General features: G+C 33.8%; 3 protein-coding genes across 4 annotated transcripts in view; all 3 read right to left on the reverse strand.

Moving 5' to 3' along the window:
* Positions 1–1987, reverse strand: part of LOC107627100 (tRNA-dihydrouridine(16/17) synthase [NAD(P)(+)]-like) — a 4189-nt gene extending 2202 nt beyond the window's left edge. The window contains exons 1-3 of the mRNA XM_016329967.2: positions 1873–1987; positions 295–852; positions 96–202 (exon numbers count right to left, since the gene is read on the reverse strand). Of these exons, the coding sequence (XP_016185453.1) occupies positions 96–202; positions 295–714 (527 nt within the window). The 5' untranslated portion in view covers positions 715–852; positions 1873–1987. The remainder of the gene's footprint in view (positions 1–95; positions 203–294; positions 853–1872) is intronic.
* Positions 15433–17813, reverse strand: LOC110270138 (putative callose synthase 6). Its single transcript, XM_021118816.1, has 8 exons — positions 17799–17813; positions 17608–17724; positions 17447–17515; positions 17170–17359; positions 16969–17080; positions 16690–16812; positions 16041–16085; positions 15433–15792 (listed from the first exon to the last, which is right to left on the reverse strand). The coding sequence occupies exons 3-8, from the start codon at positions 17505–17507 to the stop codon at positions 15676–15678; spliced, it is 648 nt and encodes a 215-aa protein (XP_020974475.1). The 5' UTR covers positions 17508–17515; positions 17608–17724; positions 17799–17813; the 3' UTR covers positions 15433–15675.
* LOC107627109 (callose synthase 7-like) lies at positions 16716–19232 on the reverse strand. 2 transcript variants are annotated; one of them, XM_021118822.1, is made up of 5 exons: positions 19041–19232; positions 18682–18826; positions 18512–18595; positions 18292–18412; positions 16716–16837 (listed from the first exon to the last, which is right to left on the reverse strand). In XM_021118822.1, the coding sequence occupies exons 1-4, from the start codon at positions 19205–19207 to the stop codon at positions 18299–18301; spliced, it is 510 nt and encodes a 169-aa protein (XP_020974481.1). In that variant the 5' UTR covers positions 19208–19232; the 3' UTR covers positions 16716–16837; positions 18292–18298. The 2 variants fall into 2 exon arrangements, with proteins under 2 accessions (XP_020974481.1, XP_020974488.1); XM_021118829.1 differs by lacking the exon at positions 16716–16837 and adding an exon at positions 18213–18231 and having other exon boundaries at positions 18316–18410.

Consider the following 24894-nt stretch of genomic DNA (forward strand, 5'->3'; position numbering starts at 1 on the left):
TTTCTTTTTTATATATCAAAATTAAACCCTAAACTCAAACCAAAATAGAAATTGTATCTGAACCAGGTTGTCAACAAAACATTGAATATAATTACCCGAGATTAATATCAACATAATCACAATAAGGCTCCACCCTGCGTGCAGCTTCTAATAATACATCAGGATCATTGGCACAAAATTGGACAAACAATGGTCGATCCTCCTGCAATTACACCCAAAACTAAAGCAAAATAAATTAACAATGCACAACTGCAACATTGGAATCTAGGGTTTTAAATTTACTGTTATTTTTACCTTGCAAGTGGTGAATTCTTCCTTTCTGTACTTCTCAGTCTCATTGAAGATTCGCGAGTGCAACATGGGCGTGTAGGCTGCAGACGCACCATACTTACGGCACAACAATCGAAATGGAAGCTCTGAGTTGTCCACCATGGGTGCCACTATGAATCTGGGCCGGCCCAACTTGGCCCAATAGGTCCAGGCATACTCTACCCGAGATTCTCCAGTTAGGGCCCGACCTGGATAATCCATGCATGACAGCAGTGAGTCATTCTGTTCTACTTCCTGTTGGTAGGAGCAAAGGTTGTTGTCAGGTTCCTCTGGTCGGTTCGAATCATTGGTTTGTTGGGCCATGAGGTGATAGGAAAGTGTAGTAGAATAAGGTTTGCAATGGATGTTGTGAAGAGAGAGGAGGAAGAAGGGGTTGGGTTTCATGAGCAAACGAGGGGCTTGGCAAAGAAACCCAAAGCTGCCATTTAAGTTCGTAAATTGTGGTTAGAGGTTTGTGGAGTGGGGTTAGTTCTCCTCCAACTTCTTCATGGTCCCAAACCTCTTCTTTCGGTCACAAAGTCCCTAACATTACAAAATAAGAATGGTCCTTTTGTTAGGTGGCATTAAAATTGACATCTTACAAAATAGCCCTAATGTGTTTTATTAAAAACATTATCCTTGAATAAAGTTATCAGAAGACTTCCTTTGCATCATTTGATAATTTCAAGATATCAAGTTGAACATTTTAAAAGTTAAGAAAATAAATTGCATATGATGCAAATGTAGGGGGTAAATCACAATTTTCATAAAAATAAAATATTTATATCTAAACCATGTATCCATAGTGATTGACAACAAATGGCTTGAAAAGAAGAGTTGAAAATGTGTCATGCACAAAAAGGAATTTGAGGAGGTGCATTGCAGTGTTTCTCCATCTCCCATTTTTGGCAGGGTATGTAAAATTTTCTTAACGAAAACTGAGATTGGTACCAGGTTGTAATGGACAGCCCAGTGCAAAGAATCCCAAATTAAGCTGGATTTAGGGAATGGCTGCACCCAAGGGTCTAATGAAAAAAAAAATTGGTGCGGATTTTAGATTTTTTTTTAACAAGCTAAATTGTGGAAGACAAACATATGGAATACTATGCTGTGAACTCTTTACCAGTAGGCTGAGATAAAGCAACTCCAGGATTTTGTAATCTATTTCCAAGCAAATAGGCATAGGTAGAAAATTCATTTCATACCTCTATCATTGCCTACTTATGATACAACAAGAAAAAATGGAGAACTCACTCCAAAAAAAAAAAAAGAGAGAGACAATGTAGTCAATGTACTTGTGTCTTCTGAAACCGAGAGAACCATATTTTTTTGGTGTACTGAGAGAACCATATTATAGCAAATAGACCTTTTGAATACTAAAAAGCTCAAATTATAAATCTTATCCTAAGAAGTTATTAAAACATCATCCCTACCAGAGATTAATGCTTTAGCTTTTTACATCCATAAAATACACACAAAAAACCCCTGAAAATTCAATATCGCTGTATTTATTTCCTATTCTTAAACTAAAGCATAGGTATTCTTCAAAATTTTAACACTTACCCAAGTTGGTTGTGAGGTGCAAAACATGTCACTGTTGTTCTTGTTGCATCAGAATACTGGAAAAAATAAAAAGATAAAAAAAATGCATATTAGTATTCAAGAAAAAGTGAAAACTAAAAACCCCACTAGCAAAGAAATCGATCCATTGCTTGAGCATCAGGATACACAATAAAGGATAAGATACAATGAAATTTTCAATTGTAAGCATCAAATTTCAAAGAATGCTTCAGAATGCAAATAAACAACATAATGGATGTTGATTAATATGGTTGCCTAAAAGTCAAGAATGCATACTTGTGCATGGTCACAAATAAACAGATACAGCTGATGCACCTCCACAATCTTTAATCCGATGTGACCAGCATAGACTCAAACAAAATGAACTCAAACGGAAAATGATATACATATTACTGCGGTATTCGTTCTTTTCTTAACATGTCAAACACATGGACATGGCCTTCTTACTTTTCAAGAAGTGTCTATTTTAATTTAAACATGTGACAATAATCGAAAGTGGATAAAAATAAATAACAAAGGCAGTTCTCATTTAAAATAAAAGGATTATAATCCCTCTTAGTTTCAATGCTTAGTCACGGAGTCAACTTCTAGGTCACATTTCCCCAGAACATTAGCAGTAGAATATTAAAGATGATAATAAATTTACTCCTTTATCATGTCAAATAAGTAAGATATACAATAAAAACACTTGGGAAATTCGAAAATGGACTCGTGTAATTTAATCAACGGGCTTCAATAACAATAGATTCAAATTACAAAAACTCAACAACATAGCAGCTGATTTAACAACACAGCAGCAGCAGCAACAAAAATACATTACATTATAAAAACAACTGAGGCAATAACAATTCAACTAACAACTCAACAACACAGCAAACAGCAAACATAATTTTACTTTTTTGAAGAATGCAAGAGTATATAAGATAAAATTTGTGAATAAAATAATTTAATAAAAATTAATAAGGTTTAATTACTCTGTTGGTCTTTATAGTTTTGCAAAATTTTTAATTAGGTCTCTATATTTTTTTTTTTAATTGAGTCCTTGCACTAAATTTTTTTTTTAATTGGGTCTTTACACTTTTTTGTCCTTTTATTTAGATCCATGTACCAATTCTTTTTTTTCTAGTTGGGTCCCTATAAAATTAAGCCAATTACTACTAAAAGGAACTTAATTGAAAAAAAAATTTGGTGCAGGGACCCAATTAAAAAGAAAAAAAGTATAGGGACCTAATTAAAAATTTCACGAAACCATAGGGATCAAAAGAGTAATTAAACCAATTAATAATTGTATAATAAAAGTTGTGAACAAAACAATTTAATATTAACTTTCCATAAAAATTTTAACTATAAAATTAAAATTTTAATAAACAAATTAGTAACTCGTGTCATGTACGGAAAAGACTTATTCTAGTTAATAATTCTTTTTATGAGCATATTAAAAATAGACGTGAATTTTTATAGGCTTCCATCAAATTTGAGAATGAATATGATCATATACAATAATAATTTTTCATGATTCTATCCTATGATTTTTTTTAGGTACGAGATTCTATCATATAATTACATATATGATAGAATTTATATAATTTAACAAAATTTTAATTAACAAAACAAAACAAAATTAACATGCTATGAAAAATAAACTTTTTTGTAACTCTTGTGGAAAAAAATTAATTTAACCATTAGTCGAATATTATTAGAAACAAATGAAAGATAATATGTTATCTGAATGTAAAAATTAAAAAATCTTTTTGTATGGAATGAAAATAAATTAATGTTTTAGCCATAAACTGAGCGATATTTTAAAACCATTGAATTCGAATACCCAAAGATAACTTTAAAAGACCCAAATTATTTAACAAAGATTAAAATCTTCTTAGATTTGTTAATTCTTATATATTCACGTTTTCATTCGAGAAGAGAGTTAAATAATAAGAATATTAAAACACTTGGTGGAAAAACTCATCAATTGTTAATCATAAACAATCTTATCACTATTAGATCTAGTTATAAAATTTATGCAATAATAGCAAAGTGGATAGATATACATCATGATTATGACAATAAATTGAACATAATAACAGATCTAAAAATAAGAAACTACTATTCTTTAGAAACTACTAAGGCCTGAGTGCAACAATCAATGAAAACCATATTCTAAGCTATAAACCATGTGAAGAATGATGAATGAAATTATTTCCACCCACTCCAGAACCTTTTCTTTCACCACACCAACTATTTCACTCATTCTCCTACAAAATAACAACAAATCAAACTCATTATCAAACAATAGCAACTAATGTCAGAATATATTTTAGAAGTGAAAATAAATTACAAAGCTCCATCACCTCTTTATCATCATCACTATCGTCATTCACCTCTGATTTCGAAAAATTAGAATTCATCCTCATTCTAATACATTAAAAGAGTTTAACGGTAGGATTAGTATAAATCACAATATTGAGTTAAAGCAATTATCAATCCTTTGTTATAGAACCTGATATCTTCCTCATATGCTAGTACGTAGAACCAACAATGATATGAAGTAGCATTCAAATTGCAACAAATCTAGAAAAGGTAAAACAGGCCTCCATTTGAATGATTCCTTGCAAAGCATAATAGGGGAGTTCCATTCATCCATTCAGATCAGAGAGATATAACACTCAAAAATTAATTAACATATTCATTAAGAAGCATACTAAAAAAACTAACCTGATGCAAGTTATGAGTCAATTCACATAAGAAGATAGCAAAACCGCTAATAGAAATGGTAGTGACACTTTATTGTTATACTTTTCATACCTTGTAAAACTAAAAAAATTAACGTAATTATAAACTCAAACAGAGACTAATATTTTGAATAAGAGAAAATTATGATTTTTTTTAAATGACAAATACAAAAAGGACTTGTGAAAAAAAAAAGCACACTTCAGACTTGTAACACTAATTTGTCGCACTCACTTGTAACACTGAGTACTATTAGCCTATATATAGGTAAAGAAATTGAGAATTAACAAACTAAGCAAATGAAAGGATTGTGTGTATATATATATATATAAAGAATAAAATACAACAATTGTCTTGGAATCTGAATGATGATGCACAAAAAGTAGCAAACCATCAAGATGATGAGAATTTGTAAAGATGAGAAATAAAACTACATGTTCGAAAACATAAGCAATATATTATTATTACAGGTGAAGAAAATGCTCGAAAAGCCAAGTAAAGAGAGAGCAATCTGAAGAATGAACAATTCAAATTAACAAAAGATCTTTATGAATTCTAAAATACAAACACAATGCCCAATAAAACATAATCAATCATACATAAATGTATAAATAAATGAAAAGAAATGAAAGCAATTTTGATGATTCTTAAGTACGACTACCCCTTATTCTACATGAGTTTTTTACGAGTCCTGACCCGAATAGTATTGAGCTACAGCTTGAGAGTACATCACAGGTTCCAACAAGTTATTTGGGCTAATTGGGATATGTGACATAAAATCTCGTTAGTCATGGATAATTGAGGTCCCTGTGGCGTTCAAGGCTAGAATCATAGAGCTTCACTCTCCGATCCAGAAGATCCGACCTTGTCTATGGCGTTTTGAGTAGGATCATCAGAGATTGAATTGCACGAGCTTCACCTTCTTCCAGATTGAACTATCACGGCTGGTGTTTGGTCTGAACCAGAGGAGATTAATGACCACGACCCATGGCTTAATCACTTACAGCCTTGCCATTGAATGAATCACTCATCGTTAAAGTAGTCAGTAAGAAGTATTAATCTGGAAGAACAAGCATCTCCGAGGCCTTAACCGATTTCTAACTATTGTTTCTACATCAATTCTTTATTGCTTTCATTATTGTTTTATTTATGCGCTTGCAACAACAATCAACTTTCTATTCACCTGACTAAGATCTGCAGGATAACTACAGCTTGCTTAATCCGACAATCCTCGTGGGATTCGACCCTCACTCACCTGAGGTATTACTTGGACGACCCGGTGCACTTGCCGGTTCAGTTGTGCTAGTTTCATTTTCGCGCACCATTTGCGCTACTAATTTCGTCCTCCAGGATGTAGAGCCCCCAATTTCAAAATTGATCTTCTTTCATATTATCCACTAGGACTTGAATGTTCACTGATCTTCAAACATTTTTCGAATTAGGACATGCAATAACATAATTGAAAGCCAATTCCAATGTTTAGGGTTGCACGAATAGAAGGAGGAGACGAAGGGGATTCTTCATGGTAAGGCTTGTCCCATCAGAACCCCTCTATGTAACCCTTTCCAAGTAAAGTACTTGATTTTGGGTGCAACTTGGAGGTCCCAAGTGTTTGTCATAGCTCCTTCTTTTAATATTTCTTTAGTAAATTCTGCAAAGGTAGGTTGTAGAATTGAAAGACAATCTAGTATCCTGATGAGAGAGAGTATTATTAAGTCATCTCCTTGATCCAAGTTAGTGTATCATCATCCTTATTAATGGTTGTCTAAAGAATATCTGCTGAAATGTCTAGATTGAATAAATTTGTTATTTTCCTATTTTTCCATTTCTTGTCTATTGTGATTAGTTGAGAAACCATTCTAGATTAGAATTTGAGATTGTAGAAACATGGCCTGAGATGGATTTAAAATATTTTAACAAAATTTAAAATATTTTAACAAAAGATCATTCCTGATTCTAACTTGATTGCATCTTCCAATCTACCACATTACTCCATTTTCTATGATCTTTTTGCCTTCTAGCAAATTTCTCTAACCGTAGGATGGATTACTCCCCATATCTACTTTTAAGAAAGAAGAGTAGAAGAAATATTTATTTCTGAATACTTTGTAAATTAGAGAATTCTGTTTAGTAACTAATCTCCAACCCTATTTACCCAACATGACAAGATTAAATGCCTTGAGATATTTGAAATTGAGTCCTCCCTAAAATTAAACAAAGTTCTCTAGTTTTCCGAAACTCCAAACCAAACCAAAACAAACCCAATCAAAAATCACATCAAATCACTACCACACACTACAATTTACTATTCCATTGCACCTCAATCATTTTTACACCTATTTCACTCAATTTTCCATCTCTTCCCTCCATAGTTCAACAAAATCTACAATTTCCAATTTAAGATTACAAATATCAACAATTTTGCACATTTCAACTATTCATAAACATCATTCATCATCTATTATCACTAGTCCTCTTTAACGTTCATTCTCATCCAAATTCATCACCACATTAATAATCAACAACATACATCATCATTTCAATAATTATCAACAATCAATTCAATCATATCCTAAGGTCCACTAGCCTAAGTTTCACAAAACATTACATATTACCTAAAGAAAACCAAAACCATACCTTGGCCGATTCTCCAAAATGCACAAAACACCAAAGCAAGGCCACCAAGCTTAATCCAAAAGCTTCAAACTCAATCTCAAAGCTCCAAGTAGCCAAAATAACTCCAAAAATCACCAAACCTCAATCTAACATCATATCATAAACCAAAATCAACACTAGGGCTAACCAAAACATCAAATCACAAGAGTTTCGAAGAGACTTACCTTGTCCGATGGTATTAGGGGCAAAATCCAACAATAAACTAATGCTAGATCACCCCTAAACAACAAAAATCACAAAATCTATTCAAGAACTAAAGCAAAAAATGTGAAACTATTAGGAATGAAAACTGGAGCATAGATTTCAAGTTCTTACCTACTTTATTTAGTTAGAAATGATAGTTTCAGCAAGAGCTTTGCATGGCCACAAATGGCACGCAAATCAGACCACCGTAGCTCAAGTTACAAGTAAAAGAAGAGAGAAGTGAATAGTGTTCTCTTCTCCTTCAACTCAGCTGCTAGGTCTTGTGTGTGTGTGAGTTATGAGTTGAATGCTCATTAAGTTAGTATATTTATATGTTGGGCTTATGCCCAATTTGGGCTCAGTCCAACCCGTTAGCATTTTAGGTTCGTTTGGCCTACCTTTTGGCCAAAACCTATAAGATTGGCGCTCAATTTTCAATTCTAAATATTTTTCTAAGCTTATCTATTGTTTTATTTTCTCTCACGCAGTACAGGACAGACTTAAGCCGGTACTGCCGGCTAAATAACTGGTACGCGTTTTTACGCAATTTTTCGCAGATAATTACATTTTTTCACTCGGAAAAATCTACTGAACGTAAATTTCACCGTTAAATTTTCAAATAAAGATGTCTAAGTTTTCTAACCTATTCCGGACAATTAAATTATTATTTTATATTATCTAAACGACCAATTTTAAGTTACAGTTCATACATAAGACGAAATGTGTTAAACCACATAATAGGAGGAGGCGATAGGAATTGTATTTGGGAATTACGAATGAGTGTATATGAATTAGGAAGATTATGTTAGTTACATAAATGGTTGAGGGTGGATTAAGCGAAGAATGTCATGTAAATACACCTGAGCAAGTGATTACATTTTTAATAATATTAGCTCATCATAAAAAGAATCGCACACTTCAAGTTAGATTTTATAGGTCAGGAGAAATAATAAGTAGGTATTTTAATAAAGTATTGTCCTCAGTGATACGTGTCTATAGCCCGTTATTTAACACTTCAATTTCTTTGGTTTAGAATTGTCTAGGAGCATTAGATGGAACATATATAGATGTGACTGTCCCTGAAGAAGATAAATCAAGATACCGAGCAAGAAAGGGTAAAATATCAACCAACGTTCTAGGCGTATGCAATCGAGATATGAATTTTGTGTATGTACTTAGTGGATGGGAAGGATCCGCATCGGATTCAAGAGTTGTGAGAGATGCTATTTCACATCGTAATAACCTCAAGATACCAATTGGTATGTAATAATTAAATTTTAGGTAACAAAAATACTTTAAAACTTTTAGTTCATACAAATTTCTTAATCCTCATAACGTATCTCTTTTAATTTATAAGGACTTATTATTCGGTGGATGCTGGTTATATTGATTGCAAGGGGTTTCTAGCACCATATTGGCATACTTGATACTACGTACAAGAATGGGCCTATGGTAGAAATGTGCCTAGAAAATTTCGAGAATATTTTAACAATAAGCACTCTTCAGCTAGGAACATTATTGAGCGTTATTTTGGTTTACTAAAGAAGAGATGGGCAATTTTGAGGAGTCTTTATTTCTACCAAATTAAGACACAAAATAGAATAATTATTGCTTGTTGTCTATTGCAAAACCTTATTTGGCTTAATATGGACTCTGATTTGGAGGAGGACATATTACTTGAGAATGAGCAAGTACTTATTGGAGAGGAGCATGGTGATAACCAAGATGGCAACGATAAAATAATTGACAGTGTAGAGGGCAGCAACAAATGGATTGCTTGGCGAGATAACTTAACACATGAAATGTACAATGAGTGGATGCATAGTCGAATTAATTAGTTGGTTTATTTGTTGTATGTGTATTTTATTTGAATTATTATGATAATTTGTTGTGTTGGATTTTGTATTGTAAGACCTAATGGTGAAACTGTAATCGTTATTGATGTTGTGTTTTTACAAGATGTACCATTTTTTTAAAATATATCATATTGATAAATTATAACAATGATGTCATCATGTGCTTAGTATGTTCACTTGAATTTTGATTGAATTAATCTAGATTGTAGGGACAAATGGACAGACATGTCTGGACTGATGAAGAGACAGGGGTATTTGTTAGTTTTATGAAGGGGCTTGTCATTGAAGGAAGAAGAGCTGATGCAGGTCAATTTAGGCCTGGATCTTTTGAGAATCTTTCTTCAAAAATGAATGAGAGGTTTTCAATTGGTGGCTTTTAAATAAGTCATTGCAAAAATAAGGTTAAGAGACTGAAAGAGAAATATCAATTTGCTACTGACATGGCAGCCTATAGCGATTTTGGATGAGATGATGTAAAGCAATGTGTGGTTGTAGACAACAAAGAGATCTTAGCTGCTTATATGAAGGTTGGTTTACAAGTTTGATTTTGTTGAATTAACTTTATTCTACTTGACAATCTGTCCTTCTTTGTTGATGTTTTATTTTTTTTCTAGAAACAAGGAGTAAGGTTGTATACTCCAAGAAAGTCTTTTCCCTTTTATACGTGCTTGAAAAAAATATTTTGTAAGGAAAGAGCAAATGGGAATGCTGTTGTATGCAGCAATGATGCTGAAGAAGAAGTGTAAAAGAATGGGGATGAAGAAATGGACAAAGAAAATATGGATATGTTTAACTCAAACCATGATTTCAGTGAATTTCTAACTCCAACAATCAAATTATGTGGCTTCATCTACTAAGAATAAACAAGGAAATAAGCCTTACTCATCTAAAGCGGCAAAGGATACCAAGATGATGGAGTTAACTGACACGTTGAAATATGTGTTTGATCAATAGGGAAAGCATTTGGATGCTTTTGCTCAAGCTATGGTAAACACTCATGAGGAAAAAAAGGCTAGTGATATACTTAGCGAACTTGGATTCATCGATAATGAAGTTATTTCTATTGCACTCAAGTTCTCCACAAATTCTCAGCTGGAAAAAACATTTTCGTCATTGGGAAATAGTCAAAAAGCCAAATTTATTAGAGCTATATTGCATACTTATTATTAGAGTTAATCCCTTTTAGAGTTATCATTTTGCCACGCATTAATGCAAGATTAGTATTGTATACAGAATTTGGTATTTCAACCTTATAACATTTTGGTATTTTGGTTTAACATTAGTGCAAATAATTGTCAATTAGTTTAAGATTTTGTTTCAACTGTGTATAAATTTCTTTTATTTGTTTTAATGCATAATTTTGTTGATGTTAGTGCATAATTAGTTTTAAGTATTGGTTTCAATTATGTTAACGCATAAACTTGTTTAAAATTAGTGCTTAATTAATTTTATTTTGTTCAATTTGCAAATGTTTCTTTTGTTTATATTGAATCAGACATTTTAATCAATTGGGCATAATATAATTTTATTTATGTTAAGCATGTGCAAAAGTACTCGCCACAAATGACAATAATAAAGCACACATAATATCTAGCTCTCTCATGTACACGCTCAAATCTAAGGTTTCATCCTAAATTTACAGTTGCTAGCCTTGATGCCTATCAGCCTATGAGATTATTAGATGACAAGTTATCCACTAGCAACTGGCATTCCCCCAAGACCTTCACCTTCCTCAGCTTCAGCGTCCTGAGCTTGAATGTTATCGGTGCATTCACCTTAAGCTACCGGCACCCTCACCTTGATAAAATTTTGGCAGTGAGCCTTGGCAGAGTTCAGTGTTTGTATACCATATAATCATTCTCCGACCCTTTCCATAGTATACACCAATCTTCTTGTTTGTTTTTGTTACCGTGATCTTCACTACAAACTTGGCATACAAACTCATGTCGAAGTTGAGCCTATGGCGTCAACTGAGTAATCTGGAATAATAATACAAGTCAGTTATAGCCAACGGCAAAACCATATTTTGTAAAGCAGAAAAGCATTTAGAAGCTGTAAACTACTTAGCAACAGTGATAAGCACACCAATAACATGCTTTTAGGAGAGAGAGCTCACAGCAAGGTATTGGCACTTTTATGAACACAAAGGTTAAAGTTCAATCCTTGTTTCTCCCCTTTGTTCAATATAAAATATTTCAACACAAATTAAAATGGGCCTATATATTGTTCATGTATCAACCCCAAAAAAGGCTATTGAGGAGGTCTGTCAGATATAAAGTCATTCATGTTCCTCTACACAATAGTTTAAGCTTTTGAAAGATAATTCACAACACTATGTCTTTTATTTCTCAATAACAAATTTCTTCTTCTATTGACAACACAAAAAATATAGTGTTTCAACATGGAAGTGCTCATAAAACTCTAATCATGAAAGACATAAAATTGGTTCAGAAATGAAAAAACAAATGAATGATAGTTTAAAAAAAGTATGAATTTGTTGGAGCAATGCAAATGAACAAGAGAAAAATCAAGAATAATGTCCAAAATAAGCACTTACAGAAGCAGCTTCTTAATCTTTCGTTGGTGGTAAGGCATGTGAATGTAACAGAAGAGGAGAAGGACCCATGCCACTAAACAACAAAGTTAAAACTAACATCAAATGAGATACTAAATATACTAGTTAAGGATAAATGACCCCTTTCATTTACAAAAAACTCAAATGCAATAAGAAAGAAAAGAAGAAAAAGTCAACCTAGGAGCCGGTAAATCTCCTTATCATAATTCGTTGGATTCAGATAATAAGCATAAATCCATAATGAATTTGCCACGTGCTTTGATTACTTGATGAATCCATATTTGATGATAAATTTTGGATTGATTTGAGTGGATTTCATCATATAAACCCACATTTATTCATCCAAATAGCATACTGGTGCACGAAATTGTAATGTTACTGTTCACATTACTCTCTTACAACTTCGCACAACTAACCAGCAAGTGCACTGGGTCGTCCAAGTAATACCTTACGTGAGTAAGGGTCGAATCCCACAGAGATTGTTGGTTTGAAGCAATCTATGGTTATCTTGTAAATCTTAGTCAGGAAATCAATTATGTTTATCAGTTGAATTATGAATAATTGCTGCTATCCTGGGCGTTCAACGCCCAGTTGTTGCCCTTTTCTGGCGTTGAACGCCAGATAGCTATCCTTACTGGCATCCAGCGCCCACTGGATGCCCATTTTGGGCGCTGAACGCCCAAAATGGCCTTGCCAGTAAGCTCCCTATCTCTGTTTTGTGTGTAGATTCCTTCTGTAACCCTGTAAACTTATGCAAATGATTCTTTACCTTAGTGTCAGTGAACTTGAGTCAATAAGGTCAACTTTCATGCAGTCTGTTGATGTGTCTGGATGCTGCGTGGCTTTGACAGCGTTCAACTTGAACTTGTCATCGTTGACTCTCAGGGTTATTTCCCCCTGCTGGACGTCAATGAGGGATCGTCTGCTGGACGTCAATGAGGGATCGTCCAGTTGCTAGGAAGGGTCTTCCTAGAATGAGAGTAGCACTCTTGTGCTCCTCCATTTCCAGCACAACAAAGTCAGTGGGAAAGGCGAATGGCCCAACTCTGACAATCATGTCCTCAATCACGCCTGATGGGTATTTAGTGGAACCATCAGCATGTTGGAGATATATCCGGGTTGGTTTAACTTCTTCAGTTAAGCCAAGCTTCCTGATAGTGGATGCAGGTATTAGGTTGATGCTTGCCCCAAGATCGCATAAGGCTGTCTTGGTGCAATCACCTTCCAATATGCATGGTATCAGAAAACTCCCAGGGTCTTTAAGCTTTTCAGGAAAGCTTTTCAGAATGACTGCACTGCATTCTTCAGTGAGGAGAACGCTGGCATTGAACGCCAGTTTACGTCGTCAATTCTTGTGCAAAGTATGGACTATTATATATTGCTGGAAATCCCTGGATGTCTACTTTCCAACGCAATTGGAAGCACACCATTTCGAGTTCTGTAGCTCCAGAAAATCTACTTTGAGTGTAGGGAGGTCAGAATCCAACAGCATCAGTAGTCCTTTTTCAACCTCTGAATCTGATTTCTGCTTAAGTCCCTCAATTTCAGTCAGAAAATACCTGAAATCACAGAAAAACACACAAACTCATAGTAAAGTCCAGAAACATGAGTTTTTCCTAAAAACTACTGGAAATAAACTAAAAACTAACTAAAACATACTCAAAACTATATGAAATTATCCCCAAAAAGCGTATAAAATATCCGCTCATCACATACTTTTGTGTTCTCTCCTTAAATTGAACTTAATTGTGAAAACATGCTATTTTGTGCTTAATTTAACCAATTTTATTCCACTTTCATTTTATTCGATGCTTTGATGCTTTTGATGAGTGATTTCAGGTGTAAGAGGTAGGAATGGCTTGATAAGAGTGGAGGAGAAGCATGCAAGAGGGAGGAAACATGAAGAAAACAAAGGAGAAGCACACACTGGAGTGTGCGTATGCACAACCTACTATGCATACGCACAAGAAGCACAACAGCATGTGTGCGTACGCACAACATTCTATGCGTATGCACAAGAGAAAATTCAGCACGTGTGTGTACGCACACATCTGTGCGTACGCACAACTTAGCGCACGTGACCTCATTAATGCAAATCGCTAGGGGCGATTTCTGGGCCTCTAGAGCCAAGTTTTGGGACTTTCTGAAACTGATTGAGTGCTATATCAAAGGGCCATCATTCCATGTGAGAGGGGGGAGAGCAATTAGGTATAGTTTAGTATCATGTAGGTCATTTTCTAGAGAGAGAAGTTCCCTCTTCTCTCTAGAAATTAGGGTTTCTAGCTTAATTCCTTTGTAATTTCTCTTTTTAATTCTTGTTTTCATCTAGTTTCTTCTACCTTTCTTTGTTCTATTGTGTTAATTTCCTTAGTTTATCTTGTTAATTTCTCATTTTGGTTACTTTTTTATGTTTATGAGCACTCTTGTTATTTTGATTTTCATTTAATGCAATTTATATTTTATGTTCCTTTATGGCTTAATTAAGTTGTTATTCTTACTTTTCTTGGTTGGTAGTTGTAGAATTTATTATTTCTTGTTATTTTATCATACTTTCTTTTTATACCTTCCAAGTGTTTGATAAAATGCTTGGTTAGATTTTTGCCTAGTTTTTCACACTCTTGGTTGAGAAATTGAGTAATTAGGTGAACTTGAGTTGTGGATGTCCATTCCACATTGTGTTAGAATTGTTAGTTGATTTGGTTTCCACTAACTCTAAGCCTTCCATTAATAAAGTTGGCTAGGACTTGTGGATTGAGATCAATTATGCCCTTTTGACTAATTCTCGATGTTAGGATTGACTAATTGGGATTAATTCTACACAATTACCATGTTTGTAGTCCATAACTAGGATAGGAATCTTTAATTTCCCAATTCTTGCCAAGAGTTCTTTTTACCATTTAATTTCTATTTTCATTGCTTTTACTTGCTTTCCATTTAATTACTTGTCATTTAAATTTCTTGCCTCTTATAATCAAAACCCCCAAATCCCCCATATCCAATAATTGAGCATTTCATGCAACTCCTAGGGAAGACGACCCGGGAGTTTAAATACTCTCGGTTTATATTTCACTACAAAAATTCTGGTAAAAATGGTAGTTTTTTTTTGTATTTACGGCGGTTTGAACCACCATTATTACCAAGAATGGCAGTTTTTGGATAGGTTAAAATGGCGGTTCACACCACCGTTATTTCCAGGGTTAAAACGACGGTTTTTAATAGGTTAAAATGGCAGTTTGAACCGCCATTATTACCCTGACAGAATGACGTTTTGGTTGATTAAAACGCATTTTTAAACCGCCATTTTTACCCTGATAGTGGCATTTTTATTGGTTAAAACGGCATTTTTACCAGGTAAAAATGACATTTTTTATCGTTTAAAAAAGCAGTTTTTACCGACATTTTTATCGCATTAAATAATTTTGTGATTAAAATTTCACAATAACAAAAAATCATAATCCATAAATGAAATATTATAACTCATAAACAAAGTATTAATATAATATATAATTTTTTATTATTGGAAATCAAAAGTAATAATTCCTATACAAAAGTTTATCTTACTAAACTTACCAAAATACAAGCATTGCAATAAGCACTAATTAGTCAAATCTACCATCCAGTTTCCTAAACTATGTTAATATCTAATAATGTATTTAAACTATCTAATGTTTTTACTACTTAGAATATGAATATACAAGAAAGAGTAAACTACCATTTGTACCCACGAAAGTTGAAAACGCTGACATATCTACCCATAGAAAAAAGAAATTACCATTTGTACCCATAAAAAATTGTTTTTACAGGCAAAGGTATGAGAACTTGCTTTTGCCTTGATAAGATAAATAAATACCTTACGGCAGGCAGTAGCTCTAGGAATGATCCATTCTGAAATAAAAAAACAGATACAGACTATTAAGGATGATTTGCAAACACACAATAGATTCTAAAATAAAAAAATAAGCATTCTTGCAAAATTTTGAGCCAATCGAGAAAGAATAAATCTGGTTTAAATATTCAGTGCTCGGGAAATATGTAGTACTTTACATGGATCTTTGTTATAAATTCATGCCATTTTTAAGCAGAATATTATAGCAATAACTATACTAGAGGTAATGAAATTTGCTTTAATATACCTTCCTACTAGTAGGATTATTTCCTGGCTCAGGCATAGTCTCACACTGCCCAAAAAGAAGTCTTATGTGCTTAGCTATTTATTTAAATAAAAAAGAACTTGTAATTTAAATAAAAAAGAACTTGCAGTAACATGCCATTTTTAAGCAGAATATTATAGTTAATATAGTTATCTAATTATTTGCAATTAATTAGGCCAAACGGATTTACCGTTTCTATATCCTTTATTAATATCGTTAACTAATTAGTCAAGTTCAAACTATAAAGAAAAATTATGATGGTACAAGAAACACGAGCTAAAAAATAGAACCATCATTTTTCATTAAGGAACGATCAATCAATAAATTATGAACATAAACATAAATAAAAGAAACAGAGCCATAATGAAAGAAAAGAGAAACATTAACATTATAAGATTGTGCCAAAAAAAAGAGACTAATTGTTCATTAGAAATAAATTAATCAAAGGAGAAAATAAGAGTGTTGAATTAATCAAAACCATCTTTTCGGAATTCTTCCAACACATTTCTCATTTTGAATGCTTCTTCATAGTAATTATCCTTTAAAATACAAAGGAGAAAGTAAGAGTGCTGAATTACATAGAAAATAAATACCACTTAACACATTCAATTTAAATCCAAAGAAAACTTACTTGATTCATGTCTATGGTCTGCAAGGCTTCACCACGAGTGAATATAATGGCATGGTTTTGATTTTCAGGTTTCCCTTCACCAATCTCAACTGGTAAACCCGAAAGCTTGATGCGATATACTTCCTGTTAATTCAACATAAAACCATTTCTTAACCAGGAAGCTTGTGCAAACATTTTTCAACTAGATCCTTTTATCTAACTTAGTTTATCCTTTTCTTAGAAAATTTAGGTGAATCATAATTGGAAAATGAGACTTTAAATTTGAACATTTGTCCATACCTCATCATACTTTTCACCTCCTTTGACAAGAACTGGGTAATAAACTTTCTGTGATTTCCCTTCCTTTGCCTCTTCAACTTCATCTATGTAGGCGACACGAACCGCTAAATTCCTACACAGGATATTCCATTACTTCTTTGAGAATCACTTTGTTATATTAAGTACATTTATATAGTTTGGAAAATGGTATAGTTGACTCACTCTAACATCAGGCCAAGAATGTTAGTATAGCTACTTCTCTCTTTGGGATTCTTGGATTTCTTTTGAGCACCATAGACTTGGCAAGAAACAACATAGGTGAATTTCAAATCAGCCAAAGCCTGTGCATATTCAAAGAGCCCCTTCTTATCTTTATCTTGAAAATCCGTTGTCCAGAAGCCGCTAAATATAGCTGCAAGGAAGAAAAAAACATATACTTCATTCTTAAGGAATGGAGCTGTACTATGAATTAGAATTTGAAATAAAGGAAATAACTGACCATTGTCTCCAGCATATTCCAAGAAACATTGAAGAATCAAAGCTTCCCTATAATACATCATTCCTCTCACTAGCAGAAACAAAATGAAAATCAACATTTGAATTAGAAACCATATACAAATTTAGTAACAAAAATGAACATTGTTCAATATGATCAAAGACCTGTTTGAAAGGGTGTCTGTCCTCTGTAAGATGCCCATTGTGTCTTGAAATAATTCTTATCCTCATCACTCTCAACTTTCAAGTCATTAAGCCGCTCATGGAAATTACGCCATTCATCTACATTGCTTTAGAAATGAGTGAAGATGTACTGAGGGAGAAAAAAATAGGTGAGAAAATAAATCCAAACTCACCAGGGTATATCTTTCTTTAGTAGAATAAAATTGATATCCCATTTTCATTTTCCTTATTAAGTTCCTCAATCGAATATCGAACATCTTCTTTGTAATATGGTGTCAAAACACTAAAGAAAAAGCTTACATAAGTTCCAATCATAGTAGCATCAATTAAAAATAAACAAACATTATGTGCCTTTAATATTTAAGAACTTAAGAGAGTTGGCACTTGCCATTTTTCAAATCATTCTATTTTTTTTACTTTCATGTCATTAAATTAGTTAATCATAATGACTAACCTGAAGGACAACATGTTTCGAACTTTGGGAGCCTTTGACATATTCATGAATAAGGAATTTGCAAAGAATGTGATACGGCGGCGAGCATCCAGATTTTTAGGCACATTTTTGGTTGATTCCTTTACTGTTAAAAGCAAATGAAGCCTAATAACCTACATAGAAGAAACAAAGACTTAGTAAACAAAATCACAAAGAATAATGCAGCGAATCAATCGAAGTTTATTTGTGAAGACTACCTTCTCCTTCACTGATTTGTTGACAGTAAAATCGGTGTCTATGTTGACATATCTCTGTCCTCTTTCTTTGGTGTTGAGACAAAGATTTTCCGTGACTCTGGAGAAAGCAAAACCAGATCAACATCATAATGCAGCACTTATTGTGATGTTTAATATATATAAAGTTTTGAACATACAAATGGCCATCATGCATAACATCTTGTAAGATAATTTCTACAATATCCTGCAGAACATTGACTATTTGGGGCTTCAGTGTCTCGAGTTTGTCGTCTTCAGCTCGCTACCAATGAGAATGAAAAGACAGTGTTATAAAGACTTCAAAGGGTCTATATAGGAAACTGAGATATTCTGAGAGGAAAGAGTTACCAATAGAGTTAGGAATTTCTCCAATTTCTCACTAAGTGAAGGCAAACCACTCATCTTGAATTCCTTGACAAATGTGTGTTCTTGTATGCTCCATTCAACTTTATCACAAATATGGCTTACAATCCTATCACAATACATGGAAGACCTTGAATAATCAAGAGGATTCCGGTAAAAGCAGAAAGAACGTTACTGTTTGGTTTATGTTTTCAACATTTTGAGAAGAAAAAAGTTGAAAACAATAAAATCATATTTTCTGATTTCGCAAAATCCTAACAGAGAATACTAAAAATGAAATCAGGAAATAAAAATAGAAACTAAATATGTAAGCATGCGAGATAGTGATATCTTTTTTTTCTTACATCTTATCTTCCTTATCTTGCAGGAGGTTATAAATGATATCCTTGAGAGTTTCATAGCATTCGACGACTGCTAAATACATGTAGCTATCATTCAAGCTAATAAAAGAATTTGTTGATATGTCTGAAAAAGAGATATATCGCATACAACAATGATTAAATAAATGCATAGACAAAAAAGATTTTTAGTTCAGCATTATTTTCTCTTCAAATCAAACAGCTTTAAAACTTAAAAGTACGTGCTGATATATGTAACAAAATGATGAGCGGATAATTTATACCCTTTTTAGCATTGTTTTTACATAATTTTTAGTATGTTTTAGTTACTTTTTATTATATTTTTATTATTTTTTATGCAAAAATCACATTTCTGCACTTTACTATGAGTTTGTGTATTTTTCTGTGATTTCAGGTATTTTTTGGCTTAAATTGAGGGACCTGAGCAAAAATCTGATTCAAAGGCTGAAAAAGGACTGCAGATGCTGTTGGATTCTGACCCTCCTGCACTCGAAGTGGATTTCCTGGAGCTACAGAAGCCCAATTGGCACACTCTCAATTGCGTTGGAAAGTATACATCCTGGGCTTTCCAGCAATATATAATAGTTTAAATTTTGCCCGAGATTTGATGACCCAAACTGGCGTCCAAAGCCAGCCTAAAACATCTTGGCGTAAAATGCCCAAACTGGCACCAAAGCTGGTGTTTAACTCTAGGAACAGCCTATGCACGAAAAAGCTTTAATGCTCAGCCCAAGCACACACCAAGTGGGCCCTGAAAGTAGATTTCTGCACTATCTGTACTTAGTTACTCATTTTCTGTAAACCTAAGTTACTAGTTTAGTATAAATAGCACTTTTTACTATTGTATTCATATCTTTGGATCATCTCTGGACGTTTAGTCCTTAGACGTTTGGCATGGAGGCTGGCCATTCGGCCATGCCTAGACCTTTTTCACTTATGTATTTTCAACGGTGGAGTTTCTACACCCCACAGATTAAGGTGTGGAGCTCTGCTGTTCTTCATGAATTAATGCAATTACTACTATTTTCTATTCAATTCACGCCTACTTCTTCTCCAAGATATACTCTCGTACTTAATTCAGTTAAGTCAGAATGAAGGGGTGACCCGTGACAATCACCCCATCTTCGTTACTCGCTTAGCCAAGATCCGCGTGCCTGACAACCACAAAGCGGTCTACATGATGTTCAACATAGTCATTGGACGACAGCTGGAGTATATTCTCTTGGATATCTAATACACAGACCGAGTCCGTGAGATTAGTATCTTCGTGGTATAGGCTAGAATCATTGGTAGCATTCCTGGGATCCGGAAAGTCTAAACCTTGTCTGTGGTATTTCGAGTAGGATCCGGGAAGGGATGACTGTGACGAGCTTCAAACTTGCGAATGTTGGGTGTAGTGACAGTGTGCAAAAGGATCAATGGATTCTATTCCGACGCTAGCAGGAACTGATAGATGATTAGCCATGCGGTAGCTATGCCTGGTATTTTTCATCCGAGACGAGAAATTCGACAGTTGATTAGCCGTGCAGAAACCATAGAGGACCATTTTCACTGAGAGGATCTTACAGCTTGCCATGGAAGGAAGTAACGCATGGTTGGAAGAAGGCAATAGGAAAGAAGAGGTTCAGAAGCAACAAAGCATCTCCAGACGCTTATCTGAAATTCCCACCAATGAATTATATAAGTAACTTTATTTTATTTTATGTTTTATTTATGTTTTAATTATCAATACCCCATAACCATTTGAATCTGCCTGACTGAGATTTACAAGATGACCATAGCTTGCTTCAAGCCGACAATCTCTGTGGGATCGACCCTTACTCACGTAAGGTTTATTACTTGGACGACCCAGTGCACTTGCTGGTTTGTTGTGCGGAGATGTGAAAAGTGTGAATCACGATTTCCAATACCAAGTTTTTGGCGCCGTTGCCGGGGATTGTTCGAGTTTGGACAACTGATGGTTCATCTTGTTGCTTAGATTGGGTAATTTTATTTTATGTTTAAGCTTTTTATTTTTATTTTCAAAAAAAAAATTGTTCTTCAGGGTTTTTAAGAATTAATTCTAGAGCTTCATGAGATATGGTGAAACCTGGCTGGCTGTTAAGCCATGTCTAATCTTTTGGACCGAGGTTTCCACCTTCCATTGTAAAAAGGACATGCTTGTATGTGTTATGTTAAAGCTTGGCTGGCCACTTGGCCATGTCTAATTCTTTTAGACCGGAGCTTTAGAATCACATTGTATGAGCCTTTGGATTCTCATTCATAATTCTATGCTGAAGCTTGGCTGGCCATTGGCCATGTCTAATCTTTTGGACCGAAGCTTTAGACTAACATTACAGGAATCCTGGAATTCTTATTAAAAATTTTGAATTTCTTTATTTTCTTTTTCCAAAATAATTTTCGAAAAATACAAAAAAATTAATAAAACCATAAAAAATAAAAAAAATTATGTTTCTTGTTTGAGTCTTGTGTCAAATTTTAAGTTTGGTGTCAATTGCATGTTTTAACTTGTTTGATCTTCAAGTTGTTCTTGATGATTCTCTGTGTTTAATCTTGTGACTTTCTTGTTTTGTGTCTTTTCTTATTTTTCTTGTGCATTTTCAAATTCATAGTGTCTAAACATTAAAAATTTCTATGTTTGGTGTCTTGCATGTGTTTCTTTTCCTAAAAATTTTCAAAAATATGTTCTTGGTGTTCATCATGATCTTCAAAGTGTTCTTGGTGTTCATCTTGACATTCAAAGTGTTCTTGCATGCATTGTTTTTTGTTTTGATCTTAAACTTTTATGTTTTGTGTCATTTTTGTGTTTTTCTCTCATTAAAATTCAAAAATAAAAAATATATCTTTTCCTTATTTCAATCATAAATTTCGAAATTTTGAATTGATTTGGTCAAAAAAATTTTAAAATTTAGTTGTTTATTGTTAGTCAAGTCAAAATTTCAATTTAAAAATTCTATCTTTTCAAATCTTTTTCAAAATCAAATATTTTTCATTTTTCTTTCCTGTTTTTCAAAAATTTTAAAATTGATTTTCAAAATCTTTTTCTTACTTTTTATTTCATATCTTCGAATTTATTACTAACATTTAATATTTTGATTCAAAAATTTTAAGTTGTTACTTGCCTATTAAGAAAGGTTCAATCTTTAAATTCTAAGAACCATATCTTTTAGTTTCTTGTTAGTCAAGTAATCAACTTTAATTTCAAAAATCAAATCTTTTTAATTTTATTTTCAAATCTTTTTCAAAATAAATTTCAATCATATCTTTTTCAAAACTTAATTTCAAAATCTTTTTCTAACTTCTTATCTTTTCAAAATTGATTTTCAAATCTTTTTCAATTAACTACGTGACTTTTTGTTTGATTTTAAAAGTTTACTATTTCTTATCTTTTTCAAAACCACCTAACTACTTTTCTCTCTCTAATTTTCGAAAATCACTAACCACTTTTTCAAAATTCTTTTTTTAACTAATTGTTTTAAATTCTAATTTTATTTTATTTTCCTTCTTAAATTCGAATTCTAACTAATAGTTAAAATAAAAACAAAAATATTTTTCTTTTCTTTTGAATTAATTTTCAAATACTCTCTCTCTCTCTCTCTTTTTCTCTCTCATCTCTTTCTATTTATTTATTTATTTACTAACACTTCTCTTCTTCTTATAATTCGAACCCTTTCCCTCTCTCTGTGTTCGAATTCTTCTTCTCCCTTCTTCATTCTATTTCTTCTATTCTTCTACTCACATAAAGGAATCTCTATACTGTGACATAGAGGATTCCTATTCTTTTCTGTTATCTTCTTTTTCATATGAGCAGGAACAAGGATAAGAACATTCTTGTTGAAGCTGATCCTGAACCTGAAAGGACTCTGAAGAGGAAACTAAGAGAAGCTAAAGCACAAAAATCTGGAGAGGACCTAACAGAAATTTTCGAAAAAGAAGTAGTTATGGCAGCCGAAAATAACAACAATGGTGGAGATGCAAGGAAGATGCTTGGTGACTTTACTGCACCCACTTCTGACTTCTATGGAAGAAGCATCTCAATTCCTGCAATTGGAGCACACAACTTTGAGTTTAAGCCTCAATTAGTTTCTCTAATGTAGTAGAATTGCAAGTTTCATGGACTTCCATTGGAAGATCCTCATCAGTTTTTAGCCGAATTCTTGTAAATCTGTGACACTGTTAAGATCAATGGGGTTAATCATGAGGTCTACAGGCTTATACTTTTCCCCTTTAGTGTAAAAGACAAAGCTAGGACATGGTTGGACTCACAACCTAAAGAAAGCCTGAACTCTTGGGAAAAGCTGGTCAATGTTTTCTTGACAAAATTTTTTCCACCTCAAAAGTTGAGCAAGCTTAGAGTGGAAGTCCAAATCTTCAGACAGAAGGAAGGTGAATTCCTCTATGAAGCTTGGGAAAGATACAAGCAATTGATCAGAAGGTGTCCTTTTGACATGCTTTCAGAATGGAGCATCTTATGTATATTCTATGATGGTCTGTCTGAATTGTCCAAGATGTCATTGAATCACTCTGCTGGTGGATCTCTTCATCTGAAGAAGATGCCTGCAGAAGCCCAGGAACTCATTGAAATGGTTACAAATAACCAATTCATGTACACTTCTGAAAGAAATCCTGTGAATAGTGGGACAACTCAGAAGAAAGGAGTTCTTGAGATTGATACTCTGAATGCAATATTGGCTCAGAATAAAATATTGACTCAGCAAGTCAATATGATTTCTCAGAGTCTGACTGGAATGCAAGCTGCATCCGACAGTACTAAAGAAGCTTCCTCTGAAGAAGAAGCTTATGACCCTGAGAATCCTGCAATGAAAGAGGTGAATTACATGGGAGAATCCTATGGAAACACCTATAATCCTTCATGAAAAAATCACCCTAATTTCTCATGGAAGGATCAGCAGAAGCCTAATCAAAGCTTCAATAATAATAATGGTAGGAGAAATAGGTTTGGCAATAGCAAGCCTTTTCCATCATCTTCTGAGCAACAGACAGAGAATTCTAAGCAGAGCCTCTCTGACTTAGCAACCATAATCTCTGATCTGAGTAAGACCATTCACAGTTTCATGATTGAAACAAGGTCCTCCATTAGAAATTTGGAGGCGCAAGTGGGTCAGCTGAGTAAAAGAGTTACTGAAATCTCTCCTAATACTCTCCCAAGCAATATAGAAGAGAATCCAAAAAGAGACTGCAAGGCCATCAATATACCCAATATGGCCGAACCTATAGAGGAGGAAAAGGCAGTGATTTCCAATGAAGAAGACCTCAATGGACGTCCACTGACCCCTAAGGAGTTTTCCATTGAGGAACCAAAGGAATCTAAGGCTCATACAGAGACCATAGAGATTCTACTGAACTTACTGTTGCCATTCATGAGCTCTGATGAGTATTCTTCCTCTGAAGAGGATGAAGATATTACTGAAGAGCAAGTTGCTCAGTATTTAGGGGCAATCATGAAGGTGAATGCCAAGTTATTTGGTAATGAGACTTGGGAGGATGAACCTCCATTGCTCATCAATGAACTGAATACCTTGGTTCAACAGAAATTACCTCAGAAGAAACCAGATCCCGGGAAGTTCTTAATACCTTGCATCATAGGCACCATGACCTTTAAGAAGGCTCTGTGTGACCTTAGTTTAAGTATAAACCTCATGCCACTCTCTGTAATGGATAAACTAGGGATCTTTGAGGTACAAGCTGCAAGAATCTCACTAGAGATGGCAGACAATTCAAGGAAACAGGCTTATGAACTTGTAGAGGATGTCTTAGTGAAGATTGAAGGCTATTACATCCATGCTGACTTCATAATCCTAGACACTGGGAAGGATGA

Source organism: Arachis ipaensis, chromosome B01, assembly GCF_000816755.2.
Source record: "Arachis ipaensis cultivar K30076 chromosome B01, Araip1.1, whole genome shotgun sequence".
Classification (NCBI taxonomy): Eukaryota; Viridiplantae; Streptophyta; class Magnoliopsida; order Fabales; family Fabaceae; genus Arachis; species Arachis ipaensis.

Coding starts and splice junctions, on each gene's coding strand:
- LOC110270138 (XM_021118816.1), bottom strand. CDS start 17,507: ATGATGTATTATAGGGAAGCTTTGATTCTTCAATGTTTCTTGGAATAT. Junction 17,081..17,169: donor ATTCTTGGCCTGATGTTAGA/GTGAGTCAACTA, acceptor TATCCTGTGTAG/GAATTTAGCGGTTCGTGTCG. Junction 16,086..16,689: donor AGACCATAGACATGAATCAA/GTAAGTTTTCTT, acceptor CTTTTTGGGCAG/TGTGAGACTATGCCTGAGCC.
- LOC107627109 (XM_021118822.1), bottom strand. CDS start 19,207: ATGCATTTATTTAATCATTGTTGTATGCGATATATCTCTTTTTCAGAC. Junction 18,827..19,040: donor CAAGATAAGGAAGATAAGAT/GTAAGAAAAAAA, acceptor TGATTATTCAAG/GTCTTCCATGTATTGTGATA. Junction 18,596..18,681: donor AGAAATTCCTAACTCTATTG/GTAACTCTTTCC, acceptor TCTCATTGGTAG/CGAGCTGAAGACGACAAACT.